Source organism: Eupeodes corollae, chromosome 3 (genome assembly GCF_945859685.1).
Source record: "Eupeodes corollae chromosome 3, idEupCoro1.1, whole genome shotgun sequence".
In the NCBI taxonomy this organism is placed as follows: Eukaryota; Metazoa; Arthropoda; class Insecta; order Diptera; family Syrphidae; genus Eupeodes; species Eupeodes corollae.
Genome location: NC_079149.1, coordinates 52,604,465 through 52,625,401, shown reverse-complemented (window position 1 = coordinate 52,625,401; position 20,937 = coordinate 52,604,465). Strand labels below are relative to the sequence as shown.

General features: G+C 32.9%; 1 protein-coding gene across 11 annotated transcripts in view; it reads right to left on the bottom strand.

Moving 5' to 3' along the window:
• LOC129952583 (putative mediator of RNA polymerase II transcription subunit 26) overlaps window positions 1-20,937 on the bottom strand; it is a 254,982-nt gene that overhangs the window by 15,635 nt on the left and 218,410 nt on the right. For 9 of the 11 annotated variants that reach the window (XM_056065245.1, XM_056065246.1, XM_056065249.1 and 6 more), the window contains exons 4-10: window positions 19,505-19,578; window positions 5,768-5,886; window positions 5,097-5,684; window positions 4,931-5,011; window positions 4,566-4,802; window positions 3,698-3,806; window positions 2,671-3,624 (exon numbers count right to left, since the gene is read on the bottom strand). In XM_056065245.1, the coding sequence (XP_055921220.1) occupies window positions 2,671-3,624; window positions 3,698-3,806; window positions 4,566-4,802; window positions 4,931-5,011; window positions 5,097-5,684; window positions 5,768-5,886; window positions 19,505-19,578 (2,162 nt within the window). The remainder of the gene's footprint in view (window positions 1-2,670; window positions 3,625-3,697; window positions 3,807-4,565; window positions 4,803-4,930; window positions 5,012-5,096; window positions 5,685-5,767; window positions 5,887-19,504; window positions 19,579-20,937) is intronic. The other 2 variants (XM_056065250.1, XM_056065243.1) reach the window with 2 other exon arrangements.

Below are 20,937 nucleotides of genomic sequence, written 5' to 3'. Positions count from 1 at the left end.
ATAAAAATTAAAAAGCATTCATTTTTACTTTTAAATTATAAGAATATATAGGTACATAATAGAACCTTTTAGTCTACAGCTTTATAATTTTAAAGGTTTCATTGTTCGGTGCTTTAGTTTTAGAAAAAGGTGCTGTAACGTGCTATTTTAGGGAATAAAGTTGTAGATTTAGTTTGACACTGTTTAGAACTAAAAATATCTGTTTTTCCAAGGGGTTTTAAATGGTTAAACCTTGGTTTATTTTTGATCTATGGGTACCTAATTACCTTCATATTTCATAAAAACACGAGTACTTTTTTTTTTAAATAATGTTAAAGTAAGGAAAGTTGATACATCTACAAACAGTTCACTTTCCACTTCATGTGGAACTTGAATATCAAAGCACTATTTATGTGTGACTTAAGAAAAATAAAATAAAAAAATAGTAAATTATTGCCTAAAAACAATTAAAACCATACAAATGTGTTTTTCAAAATTTATTTTTTGCATGTTAGGTAAAAGTATTGGGAACTACATTATTAGGTTATGTGTCATTTAACTGTAGAGTGTGCTTTATTTTTGTACCATGGGCTATTTTGACAATGCCACTAGAAGGTGACACAAAGAGTCACTAAAACTTGAGAAACATTGAAACAACACCTATGGTTCCCATCTTCAGTCGTATGGGGCGCATAGTTAAGAATGTGGCTATTTTAGCCGAAAGTGTTAAGACTCAATTCACAGCGTTGATGCATGGTGGCGATCTCAAAATATCACGCAATAGCCTGAGGAACATTCTGCCAAATAATCTTGAAAAACACGCTTACAAGGTAAAATTGACTCAACACGATCATTTGCGTTGGTTACGCTTCAAAGTTAAGGCTTTAGAGCATTACGAATTGGACAATGATTTTGTGTGAAAATCATCCTTCTTCTTCTTCTATGTAATGTCAGTTTGATTTTTTCGTGAAGGACTGATGTTATGTCAACAATACGGAAACGGCACTAATGCAAGTCTAAGATCGCCTAAGCAGTCGATAAGCCAAAGCTCAAGACAATCAACAAATGTAACTGCGAAACCAACCTAGGCGATGCCATGTTCCATAATAAATAAGAACTATTTATTTTATTTATTTTTTTTAAAGAAAAACGTATGTGGCTCACTTTTAACATAGGTATTTAGTTTAGATGGATTTTAAGGCATGATAACAGGGTGTTGTGAACTACTTCATAAAATTATTTGAATAATATCTATTTATCACTAAACTATTATATTGTATTTTATTCACAACTTTATAAACAATATAAAAAGGATATAATTATTTTTGAATGCAGTAACTGTTGCGTTCTAAGAAAGTTTTTTTTAAACTAACATTTAGGAAAGAGGATGTTTCCAACAAACAAAGGGAAAAGGTCCTAGCGACTAAAATGAGGATCACATATATCAGAGCTGACTTCTTTTTACTCTTTATAGTTTAAAAAAAACTGATTTTTTTTTTCTGACAGCAAAATTAAACAAATAATTCTAGAATGAATCATTTATCTAAGATGTTAAGTTCTTTTTTCGACTAGTTTGAAAATTCATAAAATACGGATTTTGAGTTTAATTAAAACTGTTGCATCTATCAAATTTACAATATGATTTTTGTAACATTTTACCTTGATTTATTCTTTCTAATTAAAAACGTTTTAATTAAATAAACATTTTTGCATTAAAGAGTTATTCTATCCTCTCTTTTTGTGTTGTTGGTTGTTAATTTGAAACAACACATCTTAATCTTACCGACTCATATTTAATTTAAACTGATTTATAAATTATTTATAAGACTTTATTGAAAATTTATTCATTTACTATTTTCATTGTTTTAATTGCACTTACGTGATGTAATTCTTAAAAAAATTGTATTGCAGATAAATGCCAATCCTTTCATACTCCGGCATCATAGGCAATGGCAACGACAACGCATTCATAAATTATTTCAAACTGTCTTGATGAATAAATAAAATGGAATGATGATTTCATGTCAAAGCAGACGCAGTCATCGAAACTAACTATAATATGGAATATATTAGACGCCTGGCGCGTCGTTGCTTTATTTGCAGGTGTATCAATTTTTCAGAAACGACAACCTTCATTAGGTGATAATACACCATGAAAAAGTAGGTTAGAAAGCTTTGCAATAGAACGAATATGAAGAAAACATTTCATAATAATTATCCATTTAAACATTTAATTTTTTACAGTGAGTAAATTTGTAAATGGTACACCTAGGCGTATACGTAATTTTTAATTGGTGTTAAAATTAATTCGCTCTGAAGACTACCTTTATACATCATGTTTATGAACGTAGATTAATGTCAACTTTAATTGTTTTGCATACATTTATGTTGCAGTTTTGAAGAGGACACAGAGTTATATTTTTTGAAAATCCTTTCGAAAACTTTATGTGGGGTCAAAAGTTAACCTAGAAGCGTTGTTCTCTTAGCTACTCTATAATGAATATATTGAATATTAATTGCATCTATTTTATGACTAATCATTAAATCTACGTATTGTAATGCTAGTTTATATCATCAAGCTTTATTCTAAACATCTCAAACTAAGTCTACAACCACAATTTTCAATCATTTTTGGAAACAATAATATTTCAACTACAAAAATCAAATCTACATTAGAATGTCTTAGCTTACCGTTATCTTTTTCATTCGCTACAGCTGCGTCATTTGCACCCTTTACTGAGTGATTGAGTTCATCTTTACGTGTGGAATAGACACTTTCTCCAGACGATATCGAATGATTACTTCGACCACCTGTCAGTGGTAGAACAGGACTACTATTTACAGCAGCCGCTTGTTTTTCAAACATCGAAGCCTTTTGCAAGACCGATGCCCTCACCCGCTCATCGCATTCAGTTGAATCCTGATTATTTGGCTCTGTTGACGATGAAGCAATTGTACAATTTTCTTGTTGGCCAATAGAATTATTAAATGCATTGTTAGTACTGTTATTTGTTGTTGCACTATCAGTCTCTGTGATTTTCAAAACATCCTCGGAATCTCCAGCATCGTCATATTTTAAATTTAGAGACGTTGGAGAACACGAGGAGTTATTAGTTGAAGCTGGATTAATATAGCCAACAACAAGTGGTGGTGCATTCGCTGATAGTGGGGTTGCAGGCGAATTAGTTAACAGCGGCGAATAGTGATTATGTGGTGTTGATGCACCACTGGACGGTGTGTATGTACTGTAACCGACATTAGTTTGATGTGATTCAATGGATGGATGACTATGCAAGGAGGGAGTATTCGATGAGGAATGATTGGGATGGTTAACTAGAGAGGATTCTGATGAAACCGAACTGTGAGAATCGGTTGATTGCTGCTGTTGCAATACAGAATGATTCGCTTGTGGTTGTTGTTGGTTTTGTTGTTGCGGCTGTTGCTGTTGAATAGGTTGTTGTTGATGTTGTTGCAATTGGTTAATTATTTGCTGTTGTTGTTGTTGTTGATTTGTTAATTTTTGGGCTGCCATTGAGGCTAGTTCTGACATATTAACATAAGTCGGTTGTGGTTGAGACTGCTGTTGCAGATATTGTTGTTGTTGCATCTGTTGTTGTTGTTGGGATTGTGGCAGATGAGATAGCTCTGTAGTGTTAATAATGAATGCGAGTTAGTTTTTATTAGTGAAGCGTTAATATTTTAATAAGCGGGATTTTACCTTTAGTAACATGGGCTGGAATTGGTGATGGACACTGACGTGGTAGTAAACCTGTACCGTTGCGTGCATTGTTGTTTGCCGAAAGTGGACGTTCCAACGACGAGCATCTCTGTAAACAGAAAAATATCAAACGAAAAGTTAATACATAATTGCTTAAAGAAATTCTTAAAAAAGCAGGACCTTTTGGAGATCTTAACAAATAAGAGAGAACAAAAATTAAGATATGATTATTTCAGTTTTACATTATTGAATGCATAATAGCACTATTTTATCTCTATAAATAAAGATCAAATGAGTAAGCTTCTTTCATTTCATGTTTATATGATTATTTTGTCAAATATTTTAAACAAGAATTTTGAGGCTGCATAAAATGGTATGGTTAGGGTATTTGCTGCCGCCAAAAGGGGTTTCAATACAAATAGAATAATTATTTTAGTGAAGGATTCATGATCATGGGTACTAACTATAGGTGCTTATACCATAATACAAAAAAAAAAACTAAAAAGAAAATAAATACTAGAGCTTTTGAGAAAATTGGGTGTAGGTAATTATGTATTTAGTTTTCATTCGGGCAAGCAGGCGCAGGCAGATAGAAAAGACTTAGACGCTGGCAGTTTATACCAGAGACGGGGGTCTCTTACTTACCGGCCGATATCCTGACTGTGGCCATGGAAAGAATTAAAATTATTTCAAAGGATGTGTAAAGTTGTTTTGTTTTTCATTTTAAATTTGTTTTTAATGAAAAAATGTGAATTTAAAAGTGCTTTTTTGTGTATGCCAATTTTATCCGAACCAAATGTACCTAGGTTTTGTATTCAACTTTTTTTTTCTAGAAGCCTATGTAACAATTCATAGAGCAATAACTTACCACTGGTAATGGTGGTCGACACAGGACATTTCCTGGTGATTTTTGGGATGTTGGAACCGGAGTTGCTGCTTCCATAATGGTTTCTGGATTTTGAAATGTATATACTGTCAGAGCCGGACGCTGGTGGCCTTTTTCATAGGCCGACGATATTGTGTGAGGACGATCTGTGGCTGGAACGTCTTGGGAATGTGGTGGCCATGTGGATACAGCATGCGACTGACTTGTTGCTGTTGAAGCCTTTAGATTCATTAAAGAAAATAAATAAATTAATATTAGATCACTATGATGAAAAGCTTTTGCAATAGCGAGGAGCATGCAAAAATATTTAAAACAAAAATTAAATAACAACTAAAAAAATAATAAACCTGAGAAGTCAAAGCTGGCGATGAGCAAAAACCACTATCACTGGATTCACCAGGCTTAAGGCGAATCGTAGGCGAAATTAACTAAAAAAATTCCAAAAAAAAACTCAAATAATATTTAACAACAAAAGCTTTACATTCAAATTTATTCTCTTACACATTCCCTTACCTGCGACAAAGATCGTGGATGATGATGATGCCCAGGCGATCCACTAGAACCACTGCTATTCATTGAACTTATTGAACACACCGAACTCTTTCGTGATCCCAAAGAATTTGAACAACCTTGCGAGCCAGAGCCACCACCCGGTGATTCTGGGTACAAATTCATAGTTGATTTAGCATCATGTATTAGCTCCTCGGATGATGGTGGCAGGATGTTGGGCTCTTTGGTAACATTAGCAATTGATTGCATTGCCTCTTGCAAATGACCCAATTCAGACATTACTTCACATTCTTCCTTAACTACCGGTTGGAGCATATAAACAAACGTACAATAACGCATACGTTCTTCAATCATTGCCGAACGCAGTGATTTCTTTTCGACTTCTTCTAATTCGGCACGACGCATCGTGACATCGTGCATATGTGAATCGACCAGGGATTGTATAGCATCCGATTGGCCTTTGCGGGCTTTTTTTTGCAAACGTAGTGTATCGGTTGAGCGTTTTTTCAACTCGGCACGACATCGTTTGTGTTCTTTGGCATGTTCTTTGTCGATTGTGGCGACTTGGCGTTTCCAGTCTTCTAGTTTGTCCTATATTTTATTTAAATCAAGGCAGTAAATAATAATAATTAATTGAAAATAATGTTTTTCATTTAAAGTGAAAGTTAACAAACCTGTAAAGGTAATACCAGGCAATCCATGATTGCTGATGTGAATGTTTTTAGGCGGGTTTCTACTGCCTTGTGTCTCAGACAGACACGTGTCAAAGCGGTACCGATTTCCTTGGAAGCACCTGCAAATAAAAACCAAAGGATTAATTAAATGTTTCATTAGTTTGTTGTGTAATATATACTAAATATAGTGTTGTTGATAGTTCTTAGTTTTTTTTCTTGTAAAAAATGTAAAATTTGAAATCTTTCATGGGCTGAGGAAATTAAAAAAACCAAAAGTTTGTGAATCTCTGATGTAAAAGTTCAATGTATTTTACGTTAAAAGTGAAAGACCAAATTTTATGTTGAAGAAAAAGTTTTTCTTTTCCAAGAATACTTTTGGGGTATTTTTGAGATAGAGGTATTGTTTTTGCCTTTTGTTCTTTTGGATATCATTGTTCTCCATTACATACTACCCACAAAAACTTACTCAAATATCCTTGTTTCCAATAAACCGCAACAAAAGAATACGTTTTTTTTACATAAACGTAGAATTAAAAGAATGTTGTAGCTAACAAATATTTAAAGGGAAATTTTTTGTATTTATGGCTATAAAGAAAACGACCCTCTTTAGGTATTTGAATGATGGCATTAAAATATCTGAACTCATGGTAGTTTCAATTACCTTAAAAGTCCTAATGAAAGCAATACCAAGAACAAATCAAATTCCCTTCCTTCCATTAGTGGTGTGTGGCTAAAAAACTCAAACTCAGAAAATTCTATGCCTGCCGTTATTTTAACAACATAAGATAAGAAAAAAATTATTCTCAGTGGTGGATTTAGTCAAAAGCAAAACTGCAATCATCTTTTATGGTAAGAGATTAAAAGAATGAAGGTTAAGGTTGAATTTGGGTGAGTGGTAATTAGAATAAAATGTGGTAATTAGAATAAAATTTGAACTTAATTGGAATTCAGAGTTTATTTAGATACACCTCAGGGAAGTTATCTTGGTCCATAACTGTTTTTTTTTTTGATAAATATTCCATCAGGGTGATTTTTAAAAGGGATTCAAAATTAAGTAAAGAACGTTTTTGCTCATTATCCATCCATCATACTAAAATAATGTATTTTCGTGAAAAGGGTGAGGGGTGAAATTAATGCAAGCAATGTTGAGCTGTTTAGATTAATGTGATGGCGAGTTGATGTTCGGAAATCGAATCTCAGATAGTCTGTGAGTACCGTGCGACAACAAGGAACATGACTGTTTTCCAATAGGATACCAGTACTACAAACTTTTTAAAGAAAGTTGTGTACAGCAGACGCGATAAGTGCTTTATTTCTACTACAACTTCATAATATTTGGGCTACACAACACTTATTTTGGGCATAAGTTTTCAATATTTCCAAATGTTGTTCAATATGGAACGCCACCGAAGTGACTAACTACTCGTACCTTACACCTTTCTAGAGAGCTTTCAGTTGTCTACTTTTGGATATGTGATCCAGCCCTGAACAACCTGACCGAAGACATCCAAACAGTTTGGCTTAAAGCCCCAACCTCTGGTTAAATTTTAATTTTCTATTTAGTTTTTTTTTATATGAATGCGGTTCACTGACAACAAAACGGGGATAAGTTTGTCCGGTCGAGTGTGTAAGACGAGGGTAGGATATTGCGAATAAGAATAAGAACCCACCTTGCAAATCCCCATAAGCTTGCACTTGAAGATTACACTTGGCACGGCAGCAGCAAGCCAGCAAGATATGTATATTTGTATACACCAACTAACAGGGAAGTGAATACGATACAAACAAAGTACTTTTCTAAGTTAAAAAGGAAAATATGTAGGACAAAAGACGAACAAAATAACAACAACAAAAAATGAAATAAAATCAAGGAAGTCCTAAAAACGTCCTTAAATACATTAAAACAACTTGACACTATTTCAACCCCCTTGGCCGATTGGCTTTCTTTAACTCTCTAGTGGATCCATGTATGCAGTGCGCAAGAATATAGTTTGTATATTAATCCTCTTCCTGGAGACTTTTTGGTGCTTGATTTGAAGTCATCACAGAGGGTGGGTGTTGAGCTGCGCTGTTGATGTAAGAGAGCGCATATAAGGAGAACCAAAGACACAAGTACCAGGATCAAGTGTTTCGTGTATGGTATATGAAGCAAAATTGTTACTTACTTTTCTTGGTTGGCTGGCGCCCCCCCACATATGCACTTCACATAAATATAAGGATAACGCTGAACACGTATGGTATCCCTAATTGTACATTCTCGTAACTCAACAGGAATATGTAGGAAAAAATTAATTACACACTGGATTTAAGGGAGGAGGGGTTGAGAAAAAATAAAAAGAAACAAGATCTGAATTTGAGTAAAACAGCGAGGGTGCTTAAAAGGAGTTAAGAGGGCTGTCGTCTAATTGCATTTCTTCTTCGATGATGTGGAGTTGAAAGTTTAAGGGATTCACTGAGACTAATATCCTGGACAGACATTCAATTATTTTTGGGGAAGTATTTGCAGGTTTTATGTATTTTTGTTGCTAGAAATGTAATTTTAATCTTTGATATGGGAAATTATGATAAGTAGTATTTAAAAGGCTTTTGGCAAAACATGTATAAAATATATGGTTCGAAAATAAATTTATACCTAAAGGAAGATTTTGGGGAATGTAATTGCTTCTTTACTTTCATCAAGATGTTTGAAATAAAGTAGAAGCAGAGGGTTCAAGCATGGTGGCTTTACCATAATCGCTGCCAGATTTCATAACTGGTCATTGGATTGAAGTGACTCACTTTGGAATCAACATACTATGGTGTGCATGAAATTCTTTTAAAACTAATAAAAAGAGATTTTATTTCGATGTTACAAAAACGAGCATCAAATGGTACAGTTTTGACATGACAAATATCAAAATATGACAGCTTTAAAAGTGACAACTGTCCAAAAAATGAAAGCTCTTTTTGGTATTTAGTATAACCAAAGCATTTTAAACTATTTCCTTGAAGTTTTGGACTTAAGATTTTTAATTTAACTCTAAGAGCAAAGATAGATTTTATTACTTGAAAAATTTTCATTTTTAATAAAATTGAAGGTCTTTTAAGAAAATGGTTTAAAAATCTAATTTCTTAAAACTTTACCATCACATTCTTTTTGAAATTTAGATTTTAAACGTGCAATGCTCAAAACAACAACAACATTAGAGCTATTAATTAGTTCTTCTTTCTTGGGAAGGCAAATAAACCCAATAATTTAAACAACCAATATTATTAAGCAAAATTTCGGCGAAACAAGTTTGCAGTGCCAAAATACATCTTATAACATTCATAAGTTTTTAAGCTAAAATTGAATTCTGTGAAATTTGTGATGCCGTACTTTGAAAATGTTACAGAAAGCAGAAACTCTTTCTAAAAAAAATAAATATATGAGTCATAGAAATAGAGTCAAAAACAGTTGAATACGAGTCACGGCTAGAAGAACCATCAACTGATGAACTATACGTAAGTAAGTTCAAAGAATTTGGAGTACCAATTCGTTTATTGTGAGTTCTAGACTTACTTTTCTGACGTGTTTGAAACATCGTAAGGATCAGTAAAACCTATTTTGTGTGTCCGTTTGGTTCTGGTAGTAAGTCAAAAACTGGACTTGTTGTTTCATAACCAACATTTTCCTTAAAACCATGTAAGTTTTTCCTATTTGCTTAACTTAAGAGACCTTGGGCACCATTTTGAATCGATAGAAGATAAAACAAATTGAAGGTTGCACAAGAAGAGGAATTTAAAAACATAATTTGAAAACTGCAAAAAATTATGACAGATTTTACTAATTAAGGAGAATAAACAAAGGTTTGTATATTTATAATTAAAAAGGAGTGACCTAAAAAGGAAGTGAAACTATTTGAAAACTACATGAAAAGAATTGAAAAATTTAAGACTGCAATTTACGAAAATCCGTTTTTTAGTAAATCAAGACAATTTTATAGTAAAATGAATGAAAAAGTTGTGATTTCGCATATCTTCGTAAAATGAACAAAATTTATAATTTGGTTATTATTAAAAGTCATAATTCGAGCTTGTTGAAGTCAAAGAAAATTGCAACTTTTGAGTCGTAATCTTCTAATTCAGGGGAATAATTTAATTTGACTTATCATTAATCTTGTTTTGAAAAATGTATACGGTGATATAAGTTTTTTAAATTCTCAAATGAATAAAATATAATCACGATATAAATATTGAAGCTGCAAGATTGTAATTCACGAAATACCTATTTGCTGATTAAAGAAAAAAAAATTCGTGTATTGGGTTTCTGTCACTTTTAATTGGAGCAATTTCCCAAAAATACACAAAATCAATTTATTTGAAGTAAAAAAATATCATCGTAACATGATAAAATTTGTATTTAAAAAGGCACGATCTTGTCCCTTCGGCAATGCTGGTGTTACCCGTTCCAGCATCATAAAACAAAAGGGTACCCTACTGGTTATACAATACACACAATTGCATTGTAGTGTATATACATACAAATACAATCTTAGCATTTACATTTGTTTGTGATTAATGGTGTACAAAAACAAAAAAAGTTATACAGAAAAGAAATTAATCGTTCTTCATATATTTCTTTGTTTGATTTGGCCGAACGGCAATACGGTAATGTAATTATTTAGAAAAAAGATTATGTTAAAAAATTAAAACTACAAAGCGTTTGAGTTTCAATAACGAGTTGACTTGAAAATTAAGGCTCCTATCGACGTATAAAACTATTCTCGCTAGACTTCGTCGAAACTGTCTTCCTACTTTCAATAAGAGGAGGAAATGCGAGACCCTTTGTAAAGTTCCTAAAGAAATAGAAGGTTTGTAAAAGTATAAACATATTTTGTGTGTTTTTTGTTTACAGTATACAGAAAACAAGTGGAAGACTACACAAAATAGCCTTGAAAACAAAGGACATTTAAGGTTTAATTCAAGAATGACCAGATTATAAAATCTGATTATGATTACGAACGGTAATACCTACTAAAAATTAAAAAAACTAGTTAAATATATTTTTATTTTAAGTTTATAAATTTTTATTTCTAGAAATTAGTTAAAAACAATAAAAAAAATAGAAATCTTTCATATGTGTCTTTCTTGTATATATTTTTTATTTTATAAATTATTATTTTCTAGAATATTTTCATTACAATTTGCCTAGAAAAACTTGTAATTCGGCGCGCCATCAACTGAAAAAATATCTCTGAGAACACGAAAACCAATAAGTTTATGTTGTAAATCAATAATGAAGATTGTTGATTTTGCAAAAAATTGTTCTTGAATCTCTACATGATTGCTTGAAAATGGAAACTAAATTAATCTTAAAAAGCTACAAATTGCCGCAAAAACTGTTTTAAATTACGACTCAAAAGTTGTAATTAAAAGAAAACCAAGTATCAAAACCGTGAATGTTTTTACCTACAACAGTGAAAATTTATAATACTTATTGATTTAGAGGTGTTTCTTCAGATAAAATTGTAATAAGTATCCTAAATCGTGTTTTTGCGATTCGGCTTATAAGTTCCATTTGTGTTTTAAGTTCTCAAATAAAGTGTAATGTTAATAATTAATATTTTATTAAGACAACTTTCATTTTTAATTTGCCTTACAAATAAATTTCTGATGTTCTCACTTATCAAAATAGTAGTTCCATAGTTCACAAAACCTCAATTTCCGGTGGGAATACATTTAACTGCAGTAAAGTTAAATGTAAGTATTAGAAATGGGAAATTACTTGTGTAACCGCAAAAGCATATACAATCTGATTCAGTGTTAATAACCCTGAAACCTTTTAATATAGATTTCAATTTATTGGACTTCCTGCAAACGACTTCACCCACTTAGATACCTATAATTCTTATCGATGGAAAGCTTAAATTCTCAACCTCCAATAACAAGATTCCATAACCATTCCAAAGTCCATTCAACATTCCTTCTAAAACGAAAATGTCATTGGTTCCACTGGAACAATCACAACAAAAAATATCGTTCAGTCGTCTTGCAATGAATTTCTACAGAATTCCCACTATAGCATTCATTTCTGGAAATATATGAGCTATGAGCTCGAAGCCAATAATAAAATAAAAAATAAGTATTGGATACCCTGAGATAGTTTCATGAATTATTAACACGCTTGCTCCACTTGTTTTGGTTTTGCAGCTCATTTGACGGTTGCAGCAGCAGTCTTGAGTCTACATTCTGTTTCCAATGCAACGTGAATCCGATTCAAAAGTTGTGGAATCAATTCCGTTTTTTTTTTCTTTTCCTTTTCAAACTCATTTTTGAGCGCGAAAGACCAACGAACTTACTGCTGCAACAACATCACATCGCCGCCGCCGCATTGGTAAGGCGGTAAGTGTAGTGGCGGCTTGTTACGTCAAAATCCAAAGAAACCCATAAACACATAGATACAAATAGAAAAGACAGATATTGTGCATTTGAAACGGAGCTATACTACTAATGGATACACTTTTGCAGTTATAAAATAGCAGGTGAATGTTCGCTATGGTCACATGAACAAGCTCCAAGCTACGAGTATACCAAAGCCAAAAGCACCTTAATGTCTTCTTGATAGTTGCTGTAGTTGCAGTTGGTGTTTTTTATATTGTCGGTATTTCCTCTGCACACCTTCACTCACAGTACGAAATATGTCTTATAGGAAAACTTATTTCTGTTATAAATATCTATGTTTGCTGTGGTGACTGCGCAACCAGTATCGGATTTTGACATTTCAATACTTAAAGAAATTCATAGCGTGATGAGATATGGGGCCACACTTTTAAAGAAATATGCGCAGCAAATGATCCGAATCCGAATATTTTAAGGTTGTACCTTCTTTTCGTAAATTCAAAGTACGAATTTAAGGTCATGAAATGTTAGGCAACAGAAGTGCCTAGTTACTTCTGTTATCAAACTATTATATTGGTGTTGGCCCTCATTTCTCAGACAAATAAAAGAACGTTGGTCTTTTTATGGAGAGGGTAAATTAAAATAAATTTAATTTTTCAATTAAATTTAAAATACTATGCTCAAATTATACAAACGAACCTTTAAAACCCTTTAAAGAAATTAAAATATCATTTTTGTCGCATTATATTATATTCATTTCATGAAATTGTCCATTACCAATTGTGGCACGTTTTGTTTATGTTTTTAAGCAACGCTGATGATTCTACACATCAGTTACTTGCCCTAAAAGCTGGAGATTTTTTAACCTGTTTTTCTTTCAATACTGCCGGGACGAGTAGGTGCTTCAAGACGACACAAACATGATTTAGTATTACAAACTGTGTTGAAAATTGTACACTATTTTAAAGTAAATTTTAATAGTACTTTTTCTTGAAAAATGTGAAAAAATTTAACAACTGCCCAAATAGAGGGCTTTTCAAAATGAAACATTCGATAAGAAAACTGTAATTATTTAAGATTTAAATGTATTTTTTAAATACCTATTTTTAAGTCCTCGAAATAATTTTCAGAACTGTGCACACTTTTTTTAACATTATTTTACCTATTAAATCAACTGAGAAGTATATAAAGGGTGATTTTTGAAAACCTATAGAAAAGTTAAAAAAAACTTAGATAATGCATGAAATCTTTATTTGAATCGATAGTACGGCCCATATAATTTAATGTTTGCAGATTATTTCATGCAAATGTTGACCTTGACCAGCCCATAAACCGCACCAAACTGTGACTTTGTCTAGATGCGTTGGTAGCGCTTGCAATGCTCTTGGCTGAGACTCACTCCAAAATCGAAAATTCTGTTCATTTAAATACCCATTGAGACAAAAATGTGCTTCGTGGCTGAACACATTTTTTCGGTTAAAAAGTGGATTTTCGGCCAACTTTCCAAAAGCCCATTCACCTGTACGTTGCAGTAGGTCGTTCGGCTTCAATTCTTTCACTAGCTGTATTTTGAAAGGCATAACATTTAAATCCTTCCTTGAGTAACAGAGGCCCAATTGCTGTAAACGGCGACGAATCATAATTGATGATCATCATTAACAGTGGCCGATACAGCTGCGACATTTTCTTTAGTTCACTCTCTACGTAACCGTGTTGGTGGTTTAATGTTCAACAATGTAAATTTGGTGCGAAATTTAGTCACAATAGCCCGAATAGCCGCTTCAGTGGGTCGATTAAACTGACCATAAAATGGAAGAAGCGCCCAACAAATTTTTTTTTAACAGAGCACGCATTTTGATAATAAAATTCAATAATTTTGCGTTGTTCGTTTGTAGGACGATTCATGGTTAAATTATAGACCAAACTGGAGATGTTTGACAGTGAAACAAAACATGAAAAGTGCGTCAGCTGTTTAAACCAGTTTTGCCAAAAAGATAATAGCCAAAAAATCACCCTTTACATAAGTATCGAGTATTTTGCTATTTAAATTTGCAAATAGTTTAATTTCATCACTTCTGTTTTTTTCTTTTTCCTTGAATTTTTGGCAAAAATGAAAGTTTACTTTTAAGTAATTAATCCTTAAATAAAAAGTTTTGACAAGATGGCATCGCATTGGAGGGAGAATCGAAAATTGAATTATTTAGGTTTAGACACATTTTTAAATGTGTATTTTTGTAGTAAAAGTTCTTTTGCGACAAAATTTAAGAGCTTAACATTTAACTAATCAGCAAATTTTTTGATTATTTATCAATTCCCAGCAAATGCTGGGATTGATCACACGATCTATGATGGCAGGACACTTACGTTGGCGTTCAGAGCTTCTAAAAAATTGAGATTACAAATTACAAAAATGCACACCAAATCAGAAATACGTTTACTGAGAAATAGTTTTGCTATTTATTTAAAAAATTGGTCACACTACTTATAGTAGAAAATTATATAACAGCTGACAGATACTTTGTTATCAAAAGTTTAGCGAATTTACCACAACAAATTTAAAAAAATGTCAACACAGCTGACATATGTCATTTGTTTAGTTTTCCAATTTCATAATAAATTAAGTTGAATTAGAGAAACCATCAATAAGTCAACATAAAATGGTGCAGTTGTCATCATAAGAAATCCAATCTGCTACATTTAAAGCTTTTATACAAAGTCAAGTGTGTCGCCTTAAGATGCATATTTGTTTGCAATCATATTTGTCCGCCACTGCGTTGCGACAAAGTGAATGGACTGACTGTCTTTCTTTGGGGCAACACCACTGCCGTGCGTCGTCTCCGTCTCAAACTTGAAATAGTCTAAGTCTTGTCTGTCTAGAGTACTCTGACCATTTGTCAAGTCATATCCAGGTCAGTAAGGAATCTTATCGAAGAGACTTAATATTTTTTGTACTTCTATTTTGTTGATTTTATCGTTTTTTGTTCTTCTTTTTTTCTATAAGATTTATTTTTATGTGATTATTCTTAGTCATAGAGTTGCTGGTGCATATACAAAAATATTCATAGGCACATCACGCAAAAGATATAAGCATCATTTTATTTGCAGAAACCTGTTCTTATGGACGGAATGATAATTTGGTTTATGTGTCGTGTCTAAATGCCCCCCTTTTTCTACAGACTTCAGAACATCAACTCAAAGAAGTCGCAGACTTGTGACTATAAACGAGGACTAAAAATAAAACTAATTTGAATATTCATTTTTGATTGAATTTATGACTTGACTTGAATGGTGATGGTGACACTTGATTAGATACTTTTTATTTAAAATTTTTCATTTTTTATAGTTTGAATTTTTAATGAAATTTTTATTATAATTTTTGTATATGAAAATACAATTTGGATTTGAATAAATGACACTTGCTATTTTTTTCTGTTTAGGAAAATAAATCATTTGCAGTGGCCTTAAAATGAGGATAGCGATAGAAAGGAAGTATTTTTAATACAAAATTTCAAGGCGTAAAGAAGATGATTGATGGTGTTACGTGGTGATTAGAAATGACAAGAATTATTAAGTTGCAGCGTCATGTTAAAAATGCAATATCTTGTCTGGTATCGATGTTGGAATATTAAATTTTTAATGGAGGAAGTTTGTCTGGATAAAACTGCATGTAATCAAAAACTAAGACTCTAGTTAATGCAAGGTTTTTGGGCTAATAGATAATACATAATGTGTCTAGGTTTGGTGGTTTCCTTATAATTGGTTAAGCGCACATATCTTTCTTAATAATGGCTTCCTTGGGAGATACTTCTTTGAGCTCCCCGAATCATTCGAGATTTGTTACTGCTGACGTTAATTTTTGGAATTTTTGTTGATCTATCAAAACAGATAAAATCCACAAAATTTTATTTGCTTGTCCAATTATTCCTTTAACTTTTTTGACACCTCACAGTATCCTACTTAAGAAGTCGCCTTCAACCACCATGTCTATTCCGTGAGATTTATTGAACATTGAATCAGCCAGAATGTTCCATATTTTTATCACACATTTAAACGATTTGAATGGCTGGGAACTAGTTACAGATTAAAGGAGCTTCTTCATAGTTGCTTTAGAATCTAAGCTGTAATGCTTTCCCATTTCAAATCCTGTAATAACGCCTTCAAATTGGCAATTCTTAGCACCTGGATTTGTAGTCGACTCTCTGGACTGCACATTTACATTTAGCGAGTTGGAAGAAAGGCTGAAGACGCTTAAAGATGGAAAAGCAGCCGGTTCAAATGGTATTCCAAAGGAATTTTTTAGTTAGTTAGTTTAGTCTTGTTAGTTGGATTGAGACCGGAAACTTGCTGAGGAAGTTCCAGGCTGGATTTAGACCAGGATATTCAGCAATAGATAATGTTTTTATATTCAGGAGCTTGGCAGAGGTTTTCTTCAAACAAAGGAAAAAAATGTATGCATTTTTTATCGATTTTAAAGCAGCTTTTGATAAAACCGATAGAGGTGAACTATTCTATAAGCTGTATAGTCTTGGGGTATAATTAAAGTTTGTTCGCGTTCTTGAGCACTTATATAGTGGAACAAAAGCGGCTGTATGGACAGGTGAAGAACTCTCAGACTGGTTGGAAACGTCACCGGAAGTGAGACAAGGTTGTACATTAAGCCCTACCTAGTTTACATTATTCATAGATGACCTTTTGGACTACCTGCCGGGTGGAGAAGATTTCGCAGGGATGCGGATTAAGGCACTTCTGTTCGCAGATGATATAGTCATGTTTGCGCAATCACCGGAAACTCTGCAGCTCATGATTAACAGGGTTTACCAGTATTGTCAGCTATGGAATTTAATAGTAATTATAGATAAATCCAAGATTATGGTTGTTAAAAGTGGTGGTGGACGTAATGCATCAAATGAAAAATTAAGCTATAATCGCGAAAATATTTAATGTGTGCGAGAATTCAAATATCTTGGCATTACTGTTACAAATAATTTAAATATGGGTAAACACTCGTAGGAGAAATTGGTTAAGGCGAAAACTGCTATTAATATGACCAGGAAACAATGAATAAGTGTATAGTATTTGAAGCAGAAGCTGAGAGCACACTATTATATATGGGGACGTAAAAAGTATAATTTGGTTGAAAAACTCCTTACGCACTTTATAAAAAGAAGAGAAACGGGTTTCTCTCCTTTGTTTTTAAAAACATTGAAGTTTCAAGCGGACTTCTTGATTAACGTTTTTAAAATGAATGAATCACGGATCGTGAAAAAGTGGTCATAAAACCCATACGAGATCAAAACAGTTCGTATCGAGAATGGCAAGATCTTGCTGAGCAATGTCAAATTAATTTTAAATTGCTTTTCGAGGATTTAACAACCGCTAAAATCATCTTGTATAAAGTCATTTTAAAGGTTGATGAGGAATGTAGAGCTGAATATATTGCTGATGCGTCGAATTCCTTGTACAGAACAACTTACAGCAGATTAAATCATAACCTTGCAGGGACAACTATTTTAAGGATTCCACTAATGTCCGTGTGATTTCTATGATGGTCAGACTACGTTGTGAACTTATAGATTTAAATTTCATTCCACACAGATCTGATTTAACGCTAGAGTGTAATATGTGCAATCAGAAAGAGAGGATGTTGTCGACTTCTTGGGATATTCCCCATTCTCAGAGAAATCAGAAGGAATGTATTCAGAAAAGCCGTTCTATCGGAAGATCAAGTGATAGGTTTATTGAATGAAAATGATGTTATCAATCTTTACGAACTTTGCAAAACTGCGCTTGGATATATAAGTGCTATAATGAACGAAAATTTTTGAGTTTTGACTATTTTTAAAATAATTTGTAATCTATCATGACCTGTTTATAGTTAAATTATAAATACCTTTTTTAATATTGAAAAGTAATTATATTGAGGGCTTTTTACATTCATTGTGTTTTGTTGTCAATCTCGTAGACGGCAATTGCCATGCTTTAATGATTTTTGTTAACATTTTTGGTTCGTAATGTAAATTTTACTTTAATTCAATAAAATCTGTATCTATCTATCCAGAATCTTGGCTAAAGTTTTACATTTTCCTTATGTTTGGATTCTCCAACTACTATTTAACTTAGACGCTGAATATTAACTATTGTTTTGATTCGAGGAATGCCCAATATCTGTATTGCTTCTTCTGATATTGACGTTATTTGTTAGCCTTTATAGATAAGTTTTCTCATTATTATGTTTTTCCTTTTGATGCTTTGGCTTTTATTTGAGCCGTTGCAAGAATTATGGTTGTCTCTGCTTTGCTGGTAATCATCGACTGTACATTTAGCTCCAAAATTCTCCCTATTTATAGGGCAGACATTTTAGGTTTTGGGGATTTATTCATAAACATTGTTTACATTAGTATCCAAAGCATTAAAATAAATAAAAGAAAACTTACTAATGCCTTTAAGACTTAGAAAGGCCCCAGAAATTTCAACTGAGAAATACAGGTAGCTATTTAGCTAAGAACTCACTAGTTAAGTCAAAACGTTTTTGATTTATAAGGCAAAAACACATGTTACAATCAAAACACATAAAACGAAGTCAATTTTACGAACTAAATGCTTTTGCTTGGTGAGTTTATTTAATGAATCTTTTGTGTTATTTGAAACAAATTTGATTTGATTTGTTCACAAAGTCATTTCATAAGACACAACCAAAAATCGCTTTATTTGATTTGCGAGTGTTTTGGACAAATCTTTGTGTTTGGGATGTTCCAATTGAATTTACAGATTAATCTATCGACTTTCAAGGTATTTTTCTAAATGCGAATCAGTAAAAAAGTATTGTAAGGTCCATAAACATTACAGTATACCACATTTTTCAAAACATAAATAAGTGCAACATGAGTAATACCAATCGTATGTAAAATGTATTAATAGCATTACCACCAGCAGCGTACAGAGAACTGAAAACAAAAAATATATAAATAAAATCCCACATAAAAAGCCAACGACAAGTTGAGTTTGAAGTTCCTTGCCGCATTGCAAACACATATCCTATGCCAGAAGTCAAACTATTGGCCTACACTTATCCTCTGATGCTCCCAACTCACCGATTTTGTATGTAATTCGGCAACAAATTGTTGCATAACATATTCTACCCCCAGACGAAAAAAAGTAATGTCATCTAAAAATATCTTTCGCATCGACTGCCAAAAGTCTGGCATGGGTAATATACGAAAAAAAAAAAAAATACATCAAAAACTCCCGCAACACAAAAAGGCTAAGCTCTTTCAAAAGACTTCTTTATAATACTATCTAATACCTACCAACGACAACATCATCATGAAGATCAAAAACTCTTCAACAAAAAATAATAAAACAAAAACGAAAACTTACCTCGTGAATTTGTTGCGGCGTCTGCGATTTTTTGGAAGGCATCCAAATACGCGGCAATAGCCTGGATGGCAGCCCTGCAAATGAAACAGAATGAAAGAAAAAAATTATAAATTAATTTATTTCATTTCTTTTTAAAATTGAAAAATAAAAATAAATTTATTCTGCGTAAACAAAAATTCGGGGTGCGCTATCCGTTGCCAATATCGACGACGCGTCGTCAGCCGACGGAGAAGCCAGAAAAAAACGTAAACAAATTCACTTTTTTTTTTTTTGACGTCAGTTTTGTATGTTTATACTTTTGCCATACAGTGTAGTCTCCCTTTTTCGGATTTAAGGCAGTTGTTGATGTGGAAAGAAGAAGTAGGCATTGTAACTCAAGTAAGATTATTTTTTGAGATTTTAATTAGTAAGTTAATCTTTCCACAACAAAGTTTTAGACAGTAGATTATTATCAAAAATTATTCATTTTGGGATTTCAAAAGTAAAGGGCTAGAATCTGACAAACTAAGTTCTTAAGCAAATTTTTGTTGTCAGTTGAAAGTCCGACACTTAAAAAAAATTGATCCTTTAACTACCGCGAAACACATACGAATTTTTAAAAACCTAATACAAAAATGTTGATTTTGCCGCAGACACATATCGTGCTTTAAGAGGAGATAATTGTTTACATAATCGTCCAACTACCAAGAAATTGCCATAATTGTTAAGAAGTTTAAAGGGACTAGATTGGTTACAGATATTGCGATATTGTAAGGCCTGTGCATCATCGTTTCGCTCGGACCACTGAAAATATCGCTGTTGTTAGTAAAAGTGTTGCCAAATACCCTTATGTGCCGATTCCTGCTCGTTCTCAGGAATTAGGACTGTCTTTGGCATTTGGATCTACAGTTACATCCATATAAAGTCCAGCTCACACAACAACTGAAACAAGCTGACCGTTTACAACGTGGTAGATACGTCAAATAGGTGCTTCAAGAACAACAACGTCAAATAATAGGTGCTTTCTCACTCGGTAGGTATGTTAATAAAATTTCGTATTTGGGGTTCTAAAAATCCTCAAGTAATTGAATATTAGACAATAAATCCATACGAAGTCACTGTTTGGTGCGCTCTTAGGTACGGAGGTGTGATTGGACCATACATCTTCGAAAACGACGATGGAACGGTTGTCACCGTCGCGTCGTCAATTCGGCGAGTTATGATCATATAATTACCGACTTATTTTCCCTTATGTGGTTTCAACAAGACGGTGCCACATGCCACACAACTCGAGCAAATATAGCTGTATTGCAAGACATTTCTTGGTAACGTAATTTCTCTTCATAGCGATATCAACTGACCAGCAAGATCATGCGATTTGACACCGTTGGATCTGACACTTTGTAATCTTAAGAGTGTTTTCTGCTCGGCAGTTAACATCCGATATGCGACAT